Source organism: Diceros bicornis, chromosome 21 (genome assembly GCF_020826845.1).
Source record: "Diceros bicornis minor isolate mBicDic1 chromosome 21, mDicBic1.mat.cur, whole genome shotgun sequence".
Lineage (NCBI taxonomy): Eukaryota > Metazoa > Chordata > Mammalia > Perissodactyla > Rhinocerotidae > Diceros > Diceros bicornis.
This window is the reverse complement of record NC_080760.1, coordinates 55500909-55524299: the sequence shown is the minus strand read 5'-3', so window position 1 is coordinate 55524299 and position 23391 is coordinate 55500909. Positions and strand designations below refer to the sequence as shown.

The 23391-nt window shown below is 50.9% G+C and overlaps 1 protein-coding gene across 2 annotated transcripts; it reads right to left on the bottom strand.

Moving 5' to 3' along the window:
- Positions 1-14867: 14867 nt before the first annotated feature.
- Positions 14868-21153, bottom strand: LOC131419389 (cytochrome P450 11B1, mitochondrial-like). 2 transcript variants are annotated; one of them, XM_058564465.1, is made up of 9 exons: positions 20915-21153; positions 20365-20520; positions 18515-18714; positions 18182-18385; positions 17750-17904; positions 16009-16175; positions 15531-15609; positions 15234-15431; positions 14868-15010 (listed from the first exon to the last, which is right to left on the bottom strand). In XM_058564465.1, exons 1-9 carry the CDS (start codon positions 21151-21153, stop codon positions 14897-14899), a joined length of 1512 nt encoding a protein of 503 aa, XP_058420448.1. In that variant the 3' UTR covers positions 14868-14896. The 2 variants fall into 2 exon arrangements, with proteins under 2 accessions (XP_058420448.1, XP_058420449.1); XM_058564466.1 differs by lacking the exon at positions 15234-15431.
- Positions 21154-23391: the final 2238 nt, after the last annotated feature.

Genomic DNA, 23391 nt, shown 5'->3' with positions numbered 1-23391 from the left:
GCAGAAATAAATGAAATTGAAACCAAAAGACAGTACAAAGGATCAATGAAACAAAGAGCTGGTTCGTTGAGAAGATAAACAAAATTGACAAACCCTTAACCAGACTCACTAAGAAAAAAAGAGAGAAGCCTCAAATAAATAAAATTAGAAAAGAAAGAGGAGAAATTACAATGGATACCCCAGAAATACAAAGGATTATAAGAGAATACTATGAAAAACTATGCTTAACAAATTGGACAGTCTAGAAGAAATGGATCAATTCCTAGACTCATACAACCTCCCAAAACTGAATCAAGAAGAAATAGAGAATCTGAATAGACCAATCACAAGCAAAGAGATTGAAACAGTAATCAAAAATCTCCCAAAAAATAAAAGTCAGGGACCAGATGGCTTCTCTGGAGAATTATACCAAACATTCGAAGAAGACTTAATACTTATCCTTCTCAAACTATTCCAAAAAATAGAGGAAGATGGAACACTTCCTAACATATTCTACAAGTCCAACATCACCGTGATACCAAAGCCAGACAAGGACAATACAAGGAAGGAAAATTACAGGCCAATATCACTGATGGACATAGATGCAAAAATCCTCAACAAATCATTGGCAAACCGAATACGGCAATACATTAAAAAGATCATAGACCATGATCAAGGGGGATTTATACCAGGGACACAGGGATGGTTCAACATCCACAAGTCAATCAATGTGATACACCACATTAACAGAACAAGGGGTAAAAACCACATGATCATCTCAATAGATGCAGAAAAGGCATTTGACAAGATCCAACATCCTTTTATGATAAAAACTCTCAACAAAATGAGTATAGAAGGAAAGTCCTTCATCATCATAAAGGCCATATATGGCAAACCCCCAGCCAACATAATACTCAATGGGGAAAAACTGAAAGCCATTCCTCTGAGAATGGGAACAAGACAAGGGTGCCCACTCTCACCACTCTTGTTCAACATAGTACTGGAGGTTTTGGCCAGAGCAATTAGGCAAGAAAAAGGAATAAAAGGAATCCAAACAGGCCACAAAGAAGTGAAACTCTCACTGTTAGCATATGACATGATTTTATATATAGAAAACCCTAAAGAACTCATTGGAAAACTATTAGGAATAATCAACAACTACAGCAAAGTTGCAGGGTATAAAATGAACTTACAAATTTCAGTTGCATTTCTACACTCTAAGAACGAACTAACAGAAAGAGAAGTCAAGAAGACAATCCCATTTACAATTGCAACAAAAAGAATAAAATATCTAGGAATATATTTAACCAAGGAAGTGAAAGATCTATACAACGAAAACTATAAGACATTATTGAAAGAAACTGATGATGACATAAAGAAATGGAAAGACATTCCATACACATGGAGTGGAAGAATAAACATAGTTAAAATGTCCATACTACCTGAAGCAATCTACAGATTTAATGCAATCCCAATCAGAATCCCAACGATATTCTTCATGGAAATAAAACAAAGAATACTAAAATTAATGTGGGTCCAACAAAAGACTCCATAGCCCAAGCAATCTTGAGAAAAAAGAACAAAGCTGGAAGCATCACAACCCCTGACTTCAAAATATACTACAAAACTATAATAATTAAAACAGCATGGTACTGGTACAAAAACAGACACACAGATCAATGGAACAGAAGTGAAAGCCCAGAAATAAAACCTCACATATACAGACAGCTAATCTTTGACAAAGGAGCTAAGAACATACAATGGAGAAAGGAAAGTCTCTTCAATAAGTGGTGCTGGGAAAACTGGACAGCCACTTGCAAAAGAGTGAAAGTAGACCATTTTCTTTCACCATACACAAAAATTAACTCAAAATGGATCAAAGACTTGAAGGTAGGACCTGAAACTATAAAACTCCTAGAAGAAAATATAGGCAGTACACTCTTTGACATCAGTCATAGAGGTATCTTTTCAAATTCCATGTCTACAAGGACAAGGGAAACAAAAGAAAAAATAAACAAGTGGAACTTACCTCAGACTAAAGAGCTTCTGCAAGGCAAATGAAACCAGAATCAAAATGAAAAGACAACACACCAGCTGGGAGTATTTGCAAAGCATATATCCCACAAGGGGTTAATCTCCATAGTATATATAGAACTCACACAACTGAAAACAAAAAAATAAACAACCCAATCAAAAAATGAGAAGAGGATATGATCACACATTTTTCAAAGGAAGATATACAGATGGCCAACAGGCACATGAAAAGATTTTCAACATCACTAATCATCAGGGAAATGCAAATCAAAACCACACTAAGATATCATGTTACACTCATTAGAATGGCTACAATCACCAAGACAAAAAATAACAAATGTTGGAGAGATTGTGGAGAAAAGGAACCCTCATTCACTGCTGGTGGGAATGCAAACTGGCACAGCCTCTATGGAAAACAATATGGAGATTCCTCAAAAAATTAAAAATAGAAATACCTTATGATCCAGCTATCCCACTACTGGGTATTTATCCAAAGAACCTGAAATCAACAATCCAAAGAGGCTTATGCATCTCTATGTTCATGGCAGCATTATTCACTATAGCCAAGAAGTGGAAGTAACTTGTGTCCCTCGACTGATGATTGGGTAAAGAAGATGTGGTATATATATACCAGGAAATACTACTCAGCCACAAAAAAAAAAGACAAAATCGTCTCATTTGCAATAACATGGATGGCCCTGGAGGGTATTATGTTAAGCAAAATAAGCCAGACAGAGAAAGACAAACACCATATTATTTCACTCATATGTGGAAGATAAACTAAAACACGGACAGAGAGAACAGTTTGGTGGTTACCAAGGGGAAGTGTGTTGGGGGGTGGGCACAAGGTGTGAAGGGATGCATTTATATGGTGACTGACAAACAATAATGTACAACTAAAAGTTCACAATGTTATAAACTATTATGACATCAATTAAAAAAAGAAGAAAAAATGGATAACGGGGTAAACTGAAAATAGAAAATAAAGTACAAATAATCATGATACATCAGTTATCACAGTAGATGTAAACAGAACGAATTTGAGACTTAAAAGACAAAGATTGTGAGACTGGATAAAACAACAACAAAATATGGTCATACGGCATTTAAAGGAGTAACATCTAAAAGACAAGTTATGGAAAGGTTGAAAGTCACAGGACTGAAAAATATATCCCAGGCAAGTATTACCCAAGAGGAAACAGCCGCACCCCTGGTGGGAGATGTACTAGTGTCTTCAGTGGGCCATCTGAGGGCCTCCGGGACAGAGAGCCAGCATGGGTTCTTTGTGCAACCTGCTCAGTAGGCTGCCTAGAGGGATGGAGGGACCAGAGCAGCCAGAGGCGGAGACGGACACTGCACAAGTCCCCGGGCTTTCAGAGGCTTCTCAAGTGACCACCTGGCATAGAGATGCATCAGGCGAGGTCAAGGGCACTGCAAGAGAGATCTCCACGCAAGCAGCACCCACCAGAGAAAGTGTCTGGTCTAAATACCTGCCTGGTTTAGAGAGTTGAATTCAGCCCAGGATGGCAAGATTCAATAACCTCTCTTACCCTCTTACACTTCTGTCCATCTCAAACTGGCTACCAAGCTGGGTGGCAGAGAGAGAGAAACAAGAGGTGGCAAGACACACACACGCAGCTCCCACTGCTGGCTCCAGCCTGACGGAGACCCAAGTGCAAAGCAGTGAGCTTTGTATTTTTAAATGTGGAGGACAACAGCTAGAATATGAACAGAATGACTGAAGCGCAGAGCCACAGGGGCAGGAGGTGATCCTGGAGACGAAACAGGAGGCACAATGGCAGAGAGGTGTGGAGATGCCCCTGGTTCCTAGAAAGGCACCACGGCATCAAAGAACGGAGTGGGGAGGGGGCAGAGGCCCCTGCACAGCAGTTGGTGTCTGCACATGAGGGCTGTTTGTGGTCAGGGTGAAATGCATGCAGGTGTTCATTCAAGAAACACTGACTGAGAACCAGCCCTGATGGCCTAGTGGCTGAAGTTGGGTGTGCTCTGCTTCAGCGCCAGGCTTCAGCCCCTGGGCGTGGAGCCACACCACTCGACTGTCACTAGCCACGCTGTGGCCGTAGCTCACACAGAAGAACCGGAAGAACTTACATCTACACACAACTATGTACTGGGGCTTTGGGGGGGGGGGAAGAAGGAAAAAGGAGGAAGATTGGCAACAGATGCTAGCTTAGGGTGACTCCTCCCCTGCAAAAAAATATCAGCAACCATTGCCCAAGACGGACATTTAATTTTGAAAAATAAAAACAAAACAAGAAACACTGACTGAGTCTTCACCCAAGTCACCCCTGTGACCCATGAGGCCAGGCCAAGTTCTGGGTCCAGCAGGGAAGACAACTGTAGAAGGCCAACCTGCTGCATTTGGGACCCTCTTTCTTCCCTGAAAGAAAGCTCGCCCACAGGAACTGCACAGGGAGGTGCGACTCGATGCAGAAGCTGCGGGACGGCTTCTGGTGCACTCTCTGGTTTACGGTTCGCCAGCTTGTTTCCTGAGGTTTATTACGATGCAGCGTGAGCTCTGTGAGGGCAAAGGCTGCTTGTCTGCTGGAGCCCGGCTGCACCTCCCCTGCCGGAACAGTTGTGGGGACCTCCCTTGTCCTCACAGCACTTGACCAGGTGGCCAGGGTCCTGCCCGCTGCTGGTCTAGAGCTCACAGGCAGGGAGAGGCTGCTGTACACGTGGCCCATCAGCAGACTGCGTCCCGGGCCACTGGGTCAGGCTTGCTGCACAGGTACCTGTGGACCACTGGCTCGGGGCCGCAGGCCTGGAGTGCAGCTGTCTTTTCCCAGACCTGATCTTTGAGATGGAATGAACACTGCGCCCAAGCCAAGCCCTAGAACCCAGGCAGTAACTTACATCTACCTCCACATCCCCAGTGAACCTACCAGCCCAGCACAAGGCAGCGTCACCCGATCTCTGCCTCTCCGGGCCTTTGATCCTCATTTTAATCAGTTTGTTTACTGCAGATAACTGTCCGGTCCTCAGCTGTGCTTGAAACTTTATACAAAGTGTGTCATGATTCTGTCAACTTTGAAATTTGTTCTTTTTCATTTAAGGTTGTCTTGCTAACTAGTCCTTCTGTTGTTGGTCATCCTTCTCATTGCGTGTCCTGTAATAATTCCTTTCCACCATGTTAGAAGTTCGATTGTGTGCACGTCACAGAATGCAACACTTTGTCTTGTATCACGTTATATAGTTGTTCATTCTTATTACGATAAGTATGTGAATGAAAGGTAAACACTCGTTTCCATCACTGTTAAAATTCACTTGTGTGGGGCTGGCCCAATGGTGTAGTGGTTAAGTTCCTGCACTCCACTTCAGTGGCCCGGGGTTCATGGGTTTGGGTTCGGATCCTGGGTGCGAACCTATACACCGCTCATCAAGCCATGCTGTGGCAGCATCCCACATACAACATAGAGGAAGATTGGCATAGATGTAGGCTCAGGGACAATCTTCCTCACCAAAAGAAAAAAAATTCCCTTGTGCAAGTGTACCACTTGCTAAAACCCTTCTTCCCGACTGGGCATCTGGGTGGACGTTTCCCCAATTTTCTTCATCTTTTTCTATTGCACACAGGCTGTTATTAACACCATGGGCCTGGGAGAGGAAATTGCTGGATCCTAGAGTATGTTGTGTCCAATGCTCCAAGAAGAGGGGCCGCCTGTCTCCTCAAGTCCCCACCCCTTGAGGGTCCTGGGGGCTGGGCTCAAGAGGTGCAGCTACAGTTGGCCTACCCATCTCCAGAGGGCGACAAAGAGCTCAGACTTCTGGGCCACAGGGTCCTGGAGCTCCGCCATGGGCCAGGGTGGGTGCTGGGTGGGGGCTGGGGTTGGGGAGGCCTCCCATAGCCATAGCCTAGGGGAAGGGGTCTAAGAACCTTCTTGGGGTGCAGGCTCAGTCCCTGGAGTTGGGGACAGGAAGGACCAGGGACGAAGTGTGGAGAAGCCAGGACCCAGCCCCCAGGGGAGGAAGAAGGTCCTGTCCTGGGCAGGAACGAGGGCTGACCTGGACGTGCTCCCGGGAGCCCACACATCTCAGCTGTTTGGCAGAGGGGGGAGGGGCCCACGTGGCCCTCAGCTGAGGGCCCCTCTTCCTGACAGTGGACCTTGGGAACGTCCGCTGTATTCATGGATGCCTTGCCCTGTGATGCCTCTGACCTGCCTTCTTCTCCACGGGACACTGGCACACCCTCAGCAGGATGGGAGGATGTCGGGGCGGGGTCTTCCCTCTCGGGCCCTCTCTGCACTCTCAGGGTGCGTGAGCCCTGGCCCCGTGGCTCTGCATCAGAAGAGACATCCCGGCCCGGCCTGGGCACAGGGTGTCCTCCCAGGAGGCGGTCTCCAGGGAGGGCCTGCCAGACCTGCAGGGTCTTTTCACAGCTGCACAGTTGCCCCTTGTGCAAATGTACCATCCATTGGTCAGCTGCTCTCCTGTGTATGAACGTTCAATATTTCCAATGTTGAGCGATGCTGCAATGAATCGCCCTGTACATACATGTTTTCATGTTTACTGTGAAGTAGTCCTAGAGTTACCCAAGAGCTTTGAGAGAGTGCAGAGTTCCTGCATCCCCTCCACCCCTAATACTAACATTTCACGTAATCATGGTGTATTTATCAAAAGTAGGAAATCTACATTGGTATAGCGACATAAACTAAACCCCATCCTGTATTTGTATTTCACCGAATTGTCCTCTGATATACATTTTTCTGCTCCAGAATCTGGCCCAGGACACCATGTTGCATTTTGTCAATGTGTCTCCCTAGTCTCCTCTGATCTGTGGCCATTTCCCTTCTTTCCTAGTTTTTCATGACCTTGACACATCCAACACTAGTCAGGTATGCAGCTTGCCCCTCTATTTGGGTCTGTCTGATGTTTTCTCTTGGTTAGACTGGAATTATGGGTCGTGAGGAAGAATACCACAAAGGCAAACAGCTAAGGGCCATTTTTGTATGTGTTCGTGTGTGTGTGTGTGTGAATTGTCTGCTCATTAATTTTTACCATGTTATCAAATTTTGATGATTTCCTTAAATTTTTTGAATGATTTATATGTTAAGGACATTAGCACTCTATCTGTGATGTATGTTGCCAATATTTTCTACTAGTTTATCAGTTGTCTTTTGATTTATGATATTTTTTCAAAGTAGAAAACTTTTCCATTTTGTCAAATTTATCAAGCTTTCCTTGTATTTATTAAAAAGACTTTCTCAGGCCAGCCCCATGGCTTAGCGGTTAAGTGTACATGCTCCGCTACTGGCGGCCCGGGTTCAGATCCTGCGCACGCACCAACACACCGCTTCTCCGGCCATGCTGAGGCCGCGTCCCACATGCAGCAACTAGAAGGGTGTGCAGCTATGACATACAACTATCTACTGGGGCTTTGGGGGGAAAAAAAAAAGGAGGAGGATTGGCAATAGATGTTAGCTCAGAGCCGGTCTTCCTCAGCAAAAAAAAAATAAAATAAAATAAAAATAAATAAATAAATAAAAAGACTTTCTCTATACCCAGGTGTATCTCTCAGCGTTCTCCAGAGAAAGAAAACCAGTAGGACAAGTAAGCTCTCTCACTCTGTCTTTGTCTCTGTTTCTCTCTCTATATATGTAATATATAGATATATAGATTCTATACACACATATATACATATATATCATCTATCTATCTATTACATATGTATATATTTCAAGGAATCAGGTCACATGACTGTGGGGGCTGGCAAGTCCAGAATCTGCAGGGCACATCAGCAGGTTGGCAGCTCTTAGGCAGGAGATGATACTGCAGTCTCGAGGCGGAATTTCTTCTTCTCCAGGAAACCTCATCTTTTGCTTTTATGACCTTTCAACTAATTGGATGAGGCGCACCCACATTATTGAGGCTAATCTTAATCTACTTTACTTAAAGTCAATTACTTATAGAAGCTAACCACATCCACAAAATACCTTCACAGCAGCACATAGATTAGTGTTTGATTGAATGACTGGGGGCTATGGCCTAGCCAAGTTGACAAATAAAACAAGTCATCATAGTAGGTAAGACAGTGAAGGCATCTTGCTGTCCTTGCCAGCTGATAGCAAACTACTCTGGTGGCTTTTACTAACAGAAATTGTGACAAAAGCATTTGCCAGATCAATGCCTGCATACTGGGTTCCAGTAGGTGTAGTAATGTGCTCAAGCAGTGACACTGCATCTTGTACAGCAGTTGCAATTGGAGTCACCACCTGGTTAAGCTTAGGATAATCCACTGTCATTCTCCAAGATCCACCTGTCTCTGCAAGGCCAAATAGATGAGTTGAATAGAGATCCCACGCCTGCATCCTTCAAGTCTTTGCTGGTGTACTAATCACTGCAATTCATCCAGAATGCAGTGTTGCTTTGGGTTTACTATTCCTAGGTAGAGGCAGATCTAGTGGCTTCCCTTGGCCTTTCCTTCCATAATAGTTCTCACAGGTCACGGAACCATTGTGGGGATTCTGCCAAGAGCTGAGTATGTCTATTCCAATAATACAATCTGGAACTGGAAAATAACCATGGTGGGGGGTGGTTCAGGAACTGACTGGGCCCTCTGTGAGATGAACCTGAGCTAAAACTCCATTGATCACCTGATCTCCATAAGCCGCTATTCAACTGGACCACCAGTGATGTTTTGGGTCTCCTGAAATTAGTGTCAGTTCAGAGTCTATGTCCAGCAATACCTAGAAAGTCCAGATAGTCCCTTTCCCCAGTGCACAGTCACCCTGATCAAAGGCTATCGATCCCTTTCAGGAAGGCTGGCAGAAAGACTAACAGTATAAATTTTTGGCAGTGTAGTGGGCTCCTCTACCTTAAAGGGGACAGGGCATCCCCTTCATTCAAGGGGTTCCAAGTCTGTAAACTGGCTAAAGTCTAGGAATTGATTCAGAGACCATGACTCTCTATATTTACAATTCAAATTGAACTTCTGTTCACATTACCTAGAATTCTTCTGCTTACGCTAATCAAGTAAGAATTTAATAGACTTCACATCTGTTTTTCTCCTAGGAACACCATGATCAAATAGCCAATGCCATAGCTCTTTGTAAGTCAGACTATGCTTATTACTTCTCTGACTCTGCTGTCTGCTATGGTAATCACGCTCACCTTGCCTTTGGTGATTAAGTGCCATCACTAGGTCCCTGTCATCCCAGGATCCAATTATTCCCTTTGTATCTAAGGATTCCAGTTCAGTGACAGTAGTTCCCACTGTAATTTATGACCTACAGAGGAGAGCAAACACAGAGCTCTTCTAGGATTCTAGTGTTCCCTTCACAAATTTATTTCTCACAATCGTGGTGAAAGGTGTGTCCTCTGGACCTCTAAGGGTGACTGACCTCCATGGATTGGTTTAGGTCTCACACGGTAAATCCACCCTAACATTTCAATCGCCTTAAGTCTTTGGATACATTTCCCTACAGTATATCAAGGCTCTTCTGGCGTTTCAGCCTCATTTATTGTCGGCCACCTTCTGATCCATGTTTCAGTCAATGCACAAACAAACTGTTAGAGCCCGCTTCTAGTTCTCAAGCTACAACATTGAGTCCAGAATCTCTGCTTAATGGGCCCATATCAATAAATAAAATCGAACTTAATTTTCCTCCACCATGATCAAACTCCCTTAATATACATCCCCACATTGTCCCCCTGATTTCTGTCTGTGTGAATTGGAAATGTCCTGCAGGTTTTTTTTGGCAGGTGGTGCAGCCCCTCCTGGGTCACACTTTGTACCTTGTCCTTTGGAGCTTGTTGGGACTTAAGTCTAATTATAGACCTAAAAGCAGAAAAGGGTGGTGGGTTAGGGCCTGAGGAAAGTCAACAGTGTCTTGCAAGACAACCAACTCAGGGAGCCCATTACAGAATCTTCAAAGGACAGATTCCACCATATTCAGAGAAACCTTGCCCTGTGATCCTAGAGACCTGTGCTTTTCTCCACACAACACTCACATGTCTTCACCTAGGAGGATGAGAAGATCAGGGTTGGGGAATTCCTTTTCAGCCAAGGGTGGATGTTTTCAAGGTCCACTCTCAAGCATGAGGAGAACTTCACTTGAGGAGCCCACCAGTGCCTCCCCATCAAGGAAAGAGCTGAGATGTATGGACTCCCGTGAGCAAGACTGTACTGTGCTTCTTTACAAAGTAGACCCTGCCTGTTCCCCTAGATGTCTGGGTCCTGGCTATTCCACACTCAATTGTTGGCCCTTTCTAGAAATTCCACTCTTAGGCCCATTAACAGGCAATGTTGCAGGATGTGTGTTAAGAAGATTGCAAAATTCCCATGAGGGAAACCAAAGAAGATCTAAATATTTGGAGAGACATAGTATGTTCATGGATTAGAAGTCTCAATATAGTAAAAATGTTGATTCTCTTAAAAATGACCTATAGATTTAATGCAATACCTGTCAAAATCCAAGCAAGTTTTTTAGACTTAGACAAGTTCATTCTAAAATTTAAATGGAAATGGAAAGGCCCTGGAAGAGCCAATACAATTTGAAAAAGAATGAAGAGGGAGAAATCACTCTTTCCTGGGTTAAGGCTGACTCTGTAGTCACAGCAATTCAGACAGTGTGGTTTTGGTGGAGATAGACACATACATCAATGGAGAAGAATACAGAACCCAGAAATAAACCCACACAATAGCTCCATTAACTTTTATCAAAAGTGCAGAAGCAATCCAATAAAAGATGTTGGAGCAATTGGACTTCCAAGAGCTAAAAAAAATGCACCACAATGTGAACTTCATGTCTAATACAAAAAGTCACTCAAAATGGATCCTGCAATTAAATGTTAATCATAAAACTATCAAAATTTTGGAAAAAAATAGGAAAAAGTCTTTGGATATAAGGCTAGGCAAAGATATCTTGTACGTGTCACCAAAAGCATGATCCATCAAAAGAAAAAAGGGGGGTCTGGCCTGGTGGGGCAAGCGGTTAAGTGCACGTGCTCCGCTGCGGCAGCCCAGGGTTCGCCAGTTCTGATCCTGGGCACGCACCAACGCACCGCTTGTCAAGCCATGCTGTGGCGGCGTCCCATATAAAGTAGAGGAAAATGGACATGGATGTGAGCCCAGGGCCAGTCTTCCTCAGCAAAAAGAGAAGGATTGGTAGATGTTAGCTCAGGGCCGATCTGCCTCACAAAAAAAAAAAAAAAGAAAGAAAAGAAAAAAAGGTATCCTTGATATTATCAAAATTAAAACGTTTTGCCTATGAAAAATACTTTTAAGAGGATGAAAAGAGGGAGGGAGGAGGGTGAAAGGGATAATTCGGTACATGTGTGTGGTGATGGGTTGTAATTAGTATTTTGGTGGTGAACATGATGTAGTCCATGCAGAAATAGAAGTACAATGATGTACACCTGAAATTTTTACAATGTTATAAACCAATGTTACTGCAATAAACAAAAAATTAAAAAATAAATAAATAAATAAAATGATAATCACAGTGTTCAAAAAAAAAAAGAGGATGAAAAGACAAATTACAGAGTGGGAGAAAAGATTTCAAATGAGATATCTAACAAAGGATATGCATCTAGAAACACAAACATTCTCAGAACACAACATTAAAAATAAAACCAATTACAAATGGACAAAGTCATTTGTCCAATATTTTAATGAGAGTGTACATATGGCAAATAAGCACAATTAAAAGAAGATCATCATCATTAGTCATGAAGGAAATGTACATTAAAACCACAGTAAGATATCACTATGTTTGTATTAGAATGGCAATTAAAAAAGTAATAATAGGGGGCCGGCCCCGTGGCTTAGCGGTTAAGTGCGCACGCTCCGCTACTGGCGGCCCAGGTTCGGATCCCGGGTGCGCACCGACGCACCGCTTCTCCGGCCATGCTGAGGCCGCGGCCCACATACAGCAACTAGAAGGATGTGCAACTGTGACATACAACTATCTACTGGGGCTTTGGGGAAAAAAAAAAAAAGCAGGAGGATTGGCAATAGATGTTAGCTCAAAGCCGGTCTTCCTCAGCAAAAAGAGGAGGATTAGCATGGATGTTAGCTCAGGGCTGATCTTCCTCAAAAAAAAAAAAAATAATAATAATAAATAAAACACTAAACACTAGTGAGGATGCAGAAAAACTGGAACACTCCTGGATCATTCATACACTGTGGAATAGAAAACAGTATAGTCCTTCTGGAAAATAGTTTGGCAGTTTTTTTGTGTGTGTGTGTGAGGAAGATCAGCCCTGAGCTAACATCCATGCCAATCCTCCTCTTTTCGCTGAGGAAGACTTGCCCTGGGCTAACATCTGTGCCTACTTTCCTCCACTTTATATGGGATGCTGCCACAACGTGGCCTGACAGGCGGTACATCAGTGCACGCCCGGGATCTGAACCCCGGGCCGCCAGCAGTGGAGCGCACGCACTTAACCGCTAGGCCACGGGGCCGGCACGTTTTGTTTTCTTTTTTTTTTAATTGCACTTACCATATGATCCAGGAATTGCATTCTTGGGCATTTATTCCCCCATAAATGAAAACTAATTTTTATTTTTTTGGTGAGGAAGACCAGCCCTGAACTAACATCCGATGCCAATCCTCCTCTTTTTGCTGAGGAAGACTGGCCCTGGGCTAACATCCATGCCCATCTTCCTCTATTCTATATGGGACGCCGCCACAGCATGGCTTAACAAGCGGTGCGTCGGTGAGCGCCCGGGATCCAAACCAGCGAACCCTGGGCCGCCGCAGTGGAGCGCGCACACCTAACCGCTTGCGCCACCGGGCCAGCCCCAAAACTAATTTTCATGCAGAAGCTTATTCTAGACTATTCACAGCAATTTTGTTAATGCCCACAAATAGAAATGACCTAATGGCTAACAATGGGTGAACGGTTATGCAAACTGCAGCAAGCCATACGATGTAATACTACTTGGCAATAAAGGAAGGGACTACTGAGTCACACAATAAAGGGAGTGAACTTCAAGGAAATTATGGTAAAAAAGGAAAACTCAAAATGATGCATATGTATGATTGCATTCACATAATATACATCTGATTCCATTCATATATTGTTGAATGATTCACTTCATATTGTGAAATAACATAGGTATAGAAATGGAGAACAGATTATTGGTGCCTGAGATAGGGATGAGGGGCTAACGTGACTCGAATGACTGTGAAATGCTAGAATGAGGGAGCCTTGTGTTGATGGAACAGTTTTGAACCTTGACTGTGGTGGTGGTTATGCAAACGTGGACATGTAATAAAACTTCATAGACTTATCCACATACACACACACACACACACACACACAAATAATTGGTGAAAACTGAATGAGATCACTAGATTGTACCAATGTCAAATTCCTGGTTTCAGTAATGTACTACAGATGCACAAGATGTTAACTTTTGGGGGAGGCTTGTGAAGGGTATGGAGGACCTACCTATACATTTATCTGCAATTTTCTGTGAATCTATAATTACTTACAAATAACAAGTTTTAAAGATATTTCTCAGTGTCCTTTAGGATTCATGTGACCCGGTCATGAGCAATGTACCCACATGGGTACTCTGGGGAGCCCTTCAATGACAGCACTCTGGACTTTGCCCCTTGCCACTTCCCGTGTTCCTGTTTGATGCAGTGCCCATTGCCCAAAGTGGAGCAGCAACCTGTGACCACAAGGTCACTAGGCTGAGACCCCAATGGCATCATGGAGCTGGTGACCACGCTTGGCCTGCCTACCTCTGGATTTCCCCAGACATGGTGAACAAAACCTCTGATCATCATCAGCCATCATTATTTAGTTGCTGTGACCCAAGTCCAGTAAAAATGCTTTGGGATAAAGAAGAGCTGGTGAGGTGCACTCTTGACTGTGGGCACTTCTCTCCCTGCACTGATCCACTGTAGAGTGACTAGTGATCAAGGCATCTACTTTCCTTAGTGGAGTAGGAGCACGTGGGTACTGGAGGCCTGTCGGCTTTGCTAACTGGTATCTTCCAGGGCCAATCCCAGCTCCCAGCACATGGCATGCACTTGTACACTGACTGGAGGAATGCGTGAACAGAAGCCATCTGTCAAAATGGCTGACCCAATCATGTCTATCCTGTTGCCAAGAGACCTTTCCAAACTACATCCAAGGCTCTGCCCCCAGCTCCTCCCACATGCGCAGGAGATGCCCAAGGCCCACACTGAATGGCAATTTCTGAGCAACTTCTGGACCACGGGAGATGAGGCCTGGAGTACATGGCTGACCTAGTTGGCTATGGGGTCACAATTCCCTCTAGACACAGTTTCTTGTCTTGAAAAGGGGAATGTGGTAGGATAAGTGATTACAAGGGCCTTTTCACTCTACTCTGTTGGATTCCACTCCAAGACGAACAATTTCAGAGTGCTCAGTACATACTTGAGCTGGCTGGGAACGCAGGCTCCAGGAGGGGAAACTTAACCTGGACTCAGGGATGCTGAGTATCCTTTTAATGACTCTGAACCCACATAGAGGTTTTGATATGGGAGCTGGATAAGAATAGAGGATGGATATGAGCCTGGACAAGGAGGCAAGGGGCAGGATCTGAGGCCTCTTGGATGGACACATGAGGAGCCTGGAGCTAGTGCTGGGGCCACAGAGAGTCAAAGGCCCTCAGGGGATGCTCCTTGCTGGAGAAGGCACTGGTGGGACTGGGCACACAGCCGGGACCTGCAACCAAGATTCATCCCCAGTTCTGCCCTGGCCTTGCTGCATAGCCTGGAAAGCCCCGACCCTCGGAGGACCTGGGCTGTGCCATTTGCGCAAGGTGCTGGCTGGACAGTGCGTGGCTCAGGAAGCAGGGCCCATCAGAGAAAATAAGGGTGGCCTGGGGTCAGGCAGACGGGGCTGGTGGTGTGGCTGGGGCGACAGTGCAGAGACGTGACTATTTGATGGCCCGGAAGGTAAGGAGGGGGAGGGTGGAGGGCATCAATATGAAGCGGTAGATCATCTTCACATCCTCTCGCGTCAGCGTCTCCACCACGAAGTTTTTCAGCACCTAGGACAGAGGCGCGGATTCCCCCAGACCCACAGATCAGCCCCAGGGTCCTGGTCCAGCCTTCCCACCTTCCAGGGCTCTACTAGGTGGGCGCGGAAAACCGAGAAGCCTGTAATGCCGAACCAGGTCCCTGAACACCCCTGGCCTTCCGCCCCACGCCCCCACAGGCCACGCCCAGTCCGGTGCCGTCCAGTCCCGCCCCGCTCCGCCCCGGCCCGCTCACGTGGTGCAGCAGAAGCAGCATCTCCACCTCCGCCAGGCGCCGCCCCAGGCACTGGCGCAGGCCGAAGCCAAAGGCCAGGTGGGGGAACCTGGTGCTGGAGGCCCTGTTGTCCAGCCAGCGCTGGGGGTGGTAGCGCTCCGGCCTCACGAACACGGCGGGGTTTCGGCCCAGGGAGTAGAGCGTCACCCTGACCGTTGTCTGTGGGCAGATGGGGAGGGGCAGGGTCAGCCAGCCGCCCCCTGGGCGAAGGTCAGACAGGCTTGGTGTCTGCTGCAGGGGCTGTGGGGCCTCACTCACCCCAGCCGGGATGTGGTAGTTCTGCAGCACCAGATCCGAGCTCACCTCTCGCTCCAAGAAGACACCCACGGGGTACAGCCTGTGGATAGGGGCATCCGACAGGGTCCTCAGCTGTGACAAGACCCTCGCTTCCCTTCTGCAGCCTTCCTGGCCAGAGGGCACACCAGCCCAGGGGAGCTCCCCCCAGCCCCCACCCCCACCCCCACCCTCACAGTCTCTTCTGCACCAGGAAGCCCAGATCAAGAGGCTGCTTCCTTGCATCTGCTGAGATCAGCCAAAGCTCCCCCAGCCTGAGCAGCCCCGGGTCAGGGAGGACAGCGCTGAGGACGGCGGGGGATCCTAGAGGGAGAAGGGCCCCTGCCCCTTTAGGGAGAGGAAGAGGAGGTGCAGGGGGATGCAGCCTTGGGCAAAGCTGCTTATCAGGATGTGTCTGCAAGCCCCAGCCAGGCTGCTCTCCAGACAGTGGAGCCACACCTACCTCAAGGTCTCCTTGAGGGCCGCCCGCAGCAGGGGCAGCTCTGTGGTTGCCATCTGGGGATTTTCAGAGATCCTGGCCTCGGCCACCAGGCTCTCCTTGCGTAGGGCCTGCTGCACTTCGGGGTTCCGAGCCAGCTCAAAGAGGGTCATTAATAAGGGGTAGGCTGTCTGCAGGAGCCATGGGTGCAGGGCTCAGACCTTGGCACAGGCCCTGCACCTCAGCCCCAGGGCACCCCTCCCAGGAAGGTGGTCTTCCCCTGGGGATGGGGTTGTCTCAGATGCACAGTGATGTGCATGCCCAGAGGAGGACAGAGCCGGGGATGTGAGACCTCAAGATCCTTAAACCCACCTCACCTACTTCTCCGGAACCCCTCAGGAAAGGTGTCCCACCTTGGTGGAGACCCAGGCCTCCTCCAGCCACTCAGGGCCGGGTTCTCACCCTCCTCTGGAGCAGGAGGGCCTCCGTCCTGACATTTACTTGAGGGGAGTGGGTTCTGGAGTCCCAGGTCCATTGGCTCTCAGTGCTTTATCTCCCCTGGGCATCCACAGGCACGTCAGCCCAGCTCTCACGGTCCTAACACGAACCGGCCACCCGGGAACCCCAACCAGTTCCTCCTCCTGGGTCATTTCCATGTGCTGGGAGAGGCGCCCGCCACGCCAGCCTGAGGTCTGGGGGCTAGATATCTCCTGAATGCCCGTCCCCAGGGCAGCGTGCCTCTGGCTCCACCTGACATGCAGCGGTGGCCTCCCTGCTGACCCCTGAGCTTCAGTCCATGCTCTGTCCGGTGGCACATGGGGACACTTGGGAGCAAAGTCTGATTGAGATGCTGCCGCCGAGACACCTGTTAGCCTTGGAAATGGGCCTGGTGCCCGAGGCCCTTCCTGACAGGAGTGCTGATCCCCTCTGCCTCGTCTGCCCACTTGCCCTTTGCCCTCCACTCAGCCTCACTCCCTCCCTCGCTGTCCGGTTTTGGAGGCCCTGGACTGCGGCCCTCCCCGCCTCCTCTTCATGGCCTGTCTGACTTCTGTGTGGTTCTTCCACATTCAGCTGAAAGGCCCCCTCCTACAGGAAGCTGTCCCAGAGCTGCCCCCTGAGGACATCCCTCCCCGGGGCTCTCTCACGGTGGCTGCATCTCAGCCTCTGCTCGGGGAGTTTCTCACTGCGAGTCTGTGCCCGGCTCAGACCCAGGGCTGGGTCCAGAGCAGGCCCTCCGAGACGCTGGCAGATGAAGGCTGGTCTGAGGCGGGAAGCTTTGGCTACACTCCACACCCTGAGGCCCACTGTGCCCACCGTGCTGGCTTGCCATCTGTCCTCTCCTGCACAAGCTGGAGCCCTGTGTTGTCATCAGCCTGTCGCCTCTGAGGATCTTTTATGGCAGCCAAATGTAATCTGTCACTGGGAAGGGTCCCCTGTGCAGCCCTCCACTGCCTCTCGGCCCTTGCTCCTCTTCCCAGGACCTGGATCGTCCTAATGGGGTCTGTGCGGCTGCACGTCCCCAGGCTCTGTCCACTCTGCACTCTGCCTGGAGCACGGTTTCCCACGCGAGCGACTGCAAACTCCTTCCCTTCCAGGCTCGGCTCCCGTGTTCCCTCCCCTCCGAGCATTCCATCAGCTCAGGAGCCGAGGCCCAAGACCAGTAGTCTTGGAGGCACAGACTGGGGAGGTGGCGTGCAGGAGACGCTTGCATGAGAGGGGTCAGGAGGGCCCGGAGTGGCTGAGCAGGGCTGGCTGCTGGCCTGACCGTGTCCACGCTGCCAGCAGTGAGGTCGATAGAGTTGGCCCTGATGGCATCCAGGCTCATGTCTGCACTCAGCAGCAGCTCCGCCACAATGCCGCTGTAGCGCCGCGGGCGGCCGAGGGCCAGCTCCTGATAGATTTTCTGGATGGAATTGTTGGCTGTGGGGACAGAGACACAGAGGCCCTGGGCCTGGTGCTGGGAGGCACTTCTTCATGTTGTCCCCCTGCCTGTCAGCCCTCAGCACCCCCAAGTGTCCCTGCTCCTGTGCCCAGTTTTCGGGATCAGCCCAGCCCAGCCTCAGTGCCAGCTCCCTCGGGGCCCATGAAGAAGCCGCAAGCCCCTTTATGTGACCTCAGTTCTCCCAGACTGTGGTACGTGGAAATTGGGGACCCCCGTGTCCCTGCCTCGCAGCACTGCCGGGTCCCTGGCCCTCACCGTACTGGAAGATGTAGTCCCAGGCCTCAAAGTGCTCCTTCCACACTTGGGTGCTTGTCCAGCGTGACAGGCTCCTGGGCATGAACATGAGCTGCACGGTGGATTTGAACATGGCCTCCAGAGCGTGGATAAAGTGCAGGCTGGCAGGGCTCTGGCTGTGGCCGAGGAGGCCCAGCCGCTCTCCAAAAAGGGCTAAGTTGCTGGCTGCAGGGAGGATGCGGTGGCTGAACCTAAGGCAGCCTGGGCCTCGCAGCTGCTCCTGCCGGCCCTCCCGCCCCAGTTCCTGGCCTCCCCCAGCACCCCGATCCCGGCCCTCCCCTTGTGCCCCCACACCTTCTATGGTGTAGCGGAAGATGCTGGGCTGGGCATCCAGGGTCAGACTCCCCCGGGCATTCTGCAGCACCTTCCACTTCAGGGCCTTTGAGAAGTCCCTTGCCACCCCATCCACCATGGGGATGTACTTCTGGACGGCCTGCGGTGACAGCACATCTGGGTTCAGCCGCAATCGGTCGAAGCGCCATTCGGGCCCGTTTCTGTAGAGCAGAGAGCAGAGCTCCGGGGCAGCCCTTGTCAGCAGCCGGCCCCCAGCCCCCAGTTCCCGTCTTCCTATCCCCAAAGGGAAACGGGCGAGACACGGAGCTGCCTGCTGGTCCCGGGTGGCAGGCTGTCGCGTTTGGGCCCCAGCTGCACCCCTTTCTTTCCGGGGGGCCTGAGTGTGCTGTGCCCAGGGTGCTCAAGTCTGTGCTGGGGCTGAGACCGGAGCGTCTGCCAGAACGTGCTGCATTCTCGTGCAGACTTGCAGCCCCGTGCCCGGCCCACACATCCCCCATCCCAGCCCTCCCGGGCTGTGGAGGCCTTTTCTCCAAGGATGGAGGCTGGCCCTCCTGTCAAGCTTTTCCTACCTTGCTCACACCATGCCCCAAGCAGGAGAGGCCCCTGTGACCTTCGTCTCCCCACCCTACCCGTTCCTGAGAATGGGGCCCCTGTGACATTCACCCCTACTCCTGTCCCTACAGTGTCTCCAGCTCGTCCATGGCGGGAACCAAATTGCATCTCTCCTAATATACTCAGAATAGAGCCCAGAGCTCGTGAGGGCTCCATGGACGGCCCCCAGTGGACGACGGGAAGGGATGGGCATTCTCAGCCACATTCCAGCATTAACGCCTTCTCTCCTGCGGCTAGCCGCCTGAGGTACTGAGAACGATCACGTGCACACACGTGCACGTATGACACACAAGTACAAGCACCTGCTCACAGCAGGATGCACACGGACTTGCACACGCATGTATGCTAACAGGGATCACACGTGGGAAAACACACGTGAACACAGACACACAATTCCTACATGCACAACACACAACACTCAGACACTCAAAAACATGCACGCACACAGACACACATGCAGGCAGGCACACACACAACAGGCAAAAACACACACACATGCAAGCAGACAGAGGCACACGACCAACACATGCAGTGGCTGAGCACATACACAGGCACACACGTGAGCACAAACACAAGGAAGTCGACATGGGTAAACACATATCCATTCACTCACATGTAGCGACATCCACACACAGGAACGCATGTGCACACACAGCAAACATACTCAGATGGGCACAGACGTCCACACAAGCAGACACCCCCAGACACACACAGGCACGCTCGCCCAGGCTCCCACTCCGAGCTCGGCCTCTGACAAAGGTGCCACCGGTGTCCTGTCAGCTGTCGCCCCATCCTCAGGCTCTCCCCTCCTGAGCGACCTTGGCCTCAACTCCAGGACACATGGGGGCGGCGCGGAGGGACCTGGGGGACCCTCAGTCTCCAGCACACACTGACGTGCGCCCCTGGCCGGTGCCTCCCCTTCCCAGGCCTGGGCTTCCTGAGCTGTAGGAGGCGAGCCCCCTGCAAGAGAGACCCTAGGAGACCTGAGTGGAGCGGGTGCTCCCTCGAGGTAGCTGTCGTCCTTCCTCTAGGTCTGAAGGAAGGGGCCCCACCGTATGCCTGCTCCCCCTCCCCCGCCCCAGGGCACAATGACCACATGGGATTGGCACTTGTCAGGAACTGTGTCCCCTCTCTCCACCCACCCAGATAGGCCCAGAGCAGGCGTGCTTTGGGGTCTTCCCTCTCTCCCTCGTGTCTGCACCCAGGCTGCCCAGCCCCCCATCCCGACTCATCCTCACAGCAAGAACACGCCCGATTTGTGCCCACGATGCTGTCGGTAGGCCAGCCAGGGCTCCAGGGCTGTCCGCCGCGGGTGATGGCTCTCCATCTGCTGCAGCCTCATCACATCTTCGGGCAGCATCACAAACACCGTTTGTGTTCCTCCTATGTCATACCTGTGGGACAAAGCTCAATGCCCTGCTGTGGGGCCGTGTCCTCCCCCATCCCCCTCCCATGTTTGGCCTGTCTTCTATTGACCTCCCCCTTCTCCTGGACTGTGGCTCAGAGTGGGCAGTTCCTCTTGCTGTCTAACTGAAGGCTCTCGCACTCTCATGTGTGGGCTCTGTCCACTCAGCAGCGAGCCGTGGAGTGCTCTGTCCTCACAAATAGCCACAGTGTCTGTCATCAAAGGCACAGCCAGCCGCCGCCGAGCTCCCGCTCTGCCTCCCTAAGGATGCAGAGCACAGGGCCCCGCTGGGATGCGGCAGCGCAGGGCGCCCAGCACGGACTCACAGCTGGTAGGGACAGAGGGTTAGGGTGTTCCCACCGCGCGGGCAGGGAGGGCGGTACCTGAAAATGGGCCCCAGCTCCTGGAAGGTCCGGTGCATCTCCAGGTGAAGGCTCTCGTAGCCCTGCTTCCTCCAGATCTGCAGCACCCTCATCCACCTGTTGCCGGGACACTGGGGTATGGCTTCGAAGGGCAGCACCGCCTTGGGGGCGGGAGCGACTCTGGTGCCCACTGTGTATGCCCGGCGCAGGGACAGCCAGAGTCCTGCCAGGCACACATCTGCCTTCGCCCTGAGCACCATTTCTGAGCTCCTCGACCTCCTCTCAGCCCAATCCTTTTATCTCACCCAGAGGCCGCCTTGGCCGCCTTGATCACGTCATGGAAGAAATCGTCCCTGGACCAGGCCAGGAGACCCGGGCAGGGGTCAGGGCCAGAGGCCTCCAGGCGGAAGAGGAGGAAGGAGAGGGATGGGCGCCTAGTGGGGCAATTCCGGCAATTCCGCAAGGCCTGCTGGTGGGTGGGTGTCAGCACAGGCGCAGGGTCTGGACTGGGGCTGAGTGGGGGCGGGCGGGGCCAGAGGCCGCTCCCCGTTCCCCAGTGGGGGAGGGAGCAAGAGGGACAGTCCCTTATCTTGTCAAGGGATGAGAGGGGCCTTGGGTGATTTCCTCTCCTTCCTACAAGGCCTGGAGCAGGAAGGCATGGGGAGGGTTTGCACTAATTTCATTAACCCCCATGCGTTTTATCTACTTGTCCCCAGATAAAGGCCTTGGACCCCAGGCCTTATGCTGGGTACAGGGAGTGGAGACATGAGCCAGCAAAGGTCCCTCCCAGTGAGGGCTTTCAGTCCATGGGGGCAGTTAGGGGAATCCACAGACACAACTTGGGGGGGACGCTGATGTGCCTGGGGCCCTGTCTGTCTGGCCTTGCTGGTCCAGCTGAGGAGCAGTGAAGACTTCCTGAGGGTCGCTGAGGGCTGGCCTGCAAGCCGCTCCTGAGGCAGAGAGCTGAGAGGTGTGGCTTGCCTTGGTCCAGGCTGGCCCCCACGGGGCCCTGTGCTCAGTGCCCACACCCTCCTTCCTCATCCTAAGTCGTGCTCTCGGAGGTGCAGACTCCGAGCTCAGGCTGATGGTGGGAGGAGAAAGTCTGTGATTGGGGGCTGTGGTCGTGGGCTCCCCACTCTCCCAGGGATTCTGTCCAGGAGGCACACAGTGGAGCCAACCCGCGGAGGGTGGATCCAGGGTTTGGTATCTCGTGTTTTCTGACCGAAGCCTGGCAGCATACCCATGAGGTGGATGTCACTGTTGTCATTCCCATTTTCAGGTGAGGAGACGTAGGGCCAGGGGTTCTGTCACCTCCCAAGGTCCCCAATGTGTCAGAGGGGCCCCGAGCCCTTGCTTCCCAGCCCCGTTCAGCTGTGCCCACAAGCCCCGACCCTATTGGGGGAGGGGGAACCGTAGCTCAGGCTGTGGAGGCAGCCAGAGAGTGTGTGTGGGTTGAGCAGGAGGAGCAGGATCTAAGTGATATTTTTAATTTTTTCTTGAATTTCATCCGTTCCCCACTCCTGAGCCTTCCTTGGCGAACATTCAGCTGGGGCAGTGAGTCAGAGCTGCCAAGGCCCTTCAGCAAGCCGACATTAGGATGTGCCTCAGCCCCAATGGTGTCAGAGCTGTCCTTGGACAGAGACGCAGGCTGGGGTGACAGCCTGCCCTTGGTGTGCCTGGCCCTGCCTGTGTGCCCTCCACCCCCACACTCTTTTAGCCTCTCTTGATCTGTTTTTGGGGCTTTCAGCACTGTTGCCATGTGCCAACTTTCCGTGTCCCCACACGGCCTGCCACGAGGAAGCTGGGGACAAGGGTGGTCCAAGACCAGCCTCTCCTGCCCGGAGGAACTGCAGAGATGGCTGCGACATGGAGGTGCCAGCACCAAACTCTCCTGTATTTGCGCTGAACTCCTGGTGCCTCCCAGACCCCGAGCCTTGAACCCAAGGAGCAGGTCCCAGAAGAGGAGCAGGTCCCAGAAGAGCCTTCTCACAGTGCGTCATCCTAGATGAGGACGTGAGGGTTCTCAGTGCCCCTGCTTCTCTGTCAGCCCTGGGCCACCCTGTCTGCCCTGCAGGTCTGGCAGGCCCTCCCTGGAGACCGCCTCCTGGGAGGACATCCTGTGCCGAGGCCGGGCCGGGATGTCTCTTCTGATGCAGAGCCACGGAGCCAGGGCTCACGCACCCTGAGAGTGCAGAGAGGGCCCGAGAGGGAAGACCCCGCCCCGACATCCTCCCATCCTGCTGAGGGTGTGCCAGTGTCCCGTGGAGAAGAAGGCAGGTCAGAGGCATCACAGGGCAAGGCATCCATGAATACAGCGGACGTTCCCAAGGTCCACTGTCAGGAAGAGGGGCCCTCAGCTGAGGGCCACGTGGGCCCCTCCCCCCTCTGCCAAACAGCTGAGATGTGTGGGCTCCCGGGAGCACGTCCAGGTCAGCCCTCGTTCCTGCCCAGGACAGGACCTTCTTCCTCCCCTGGGGGCTGGGTCCTGGCTTCTCCAC

Coding starts and splice junctions, on each gene's coding strand:
- LOC131419389 (XM_058564465.1), bottom strand. CDS start 21,153: ATGGTGCTCAGGGCGAAGGCAGATGTGTGCCTGGCAGGACTCTGGCTG. Junction 18,715..20,364: donor AAATCGGGCGTGTTCTTGCT/GTGAGGATGAGT, acceptor TCTGCTCTACAG/AAACGGGCCCGAATGGCGCT. Junction 15,432..15,530: donor ACTACCACATCCCGGCTGGG/GTGAGTGAGGCC, acceptor ATCTGCCCACAG/ACAACGGTCAGGGTGACGCT.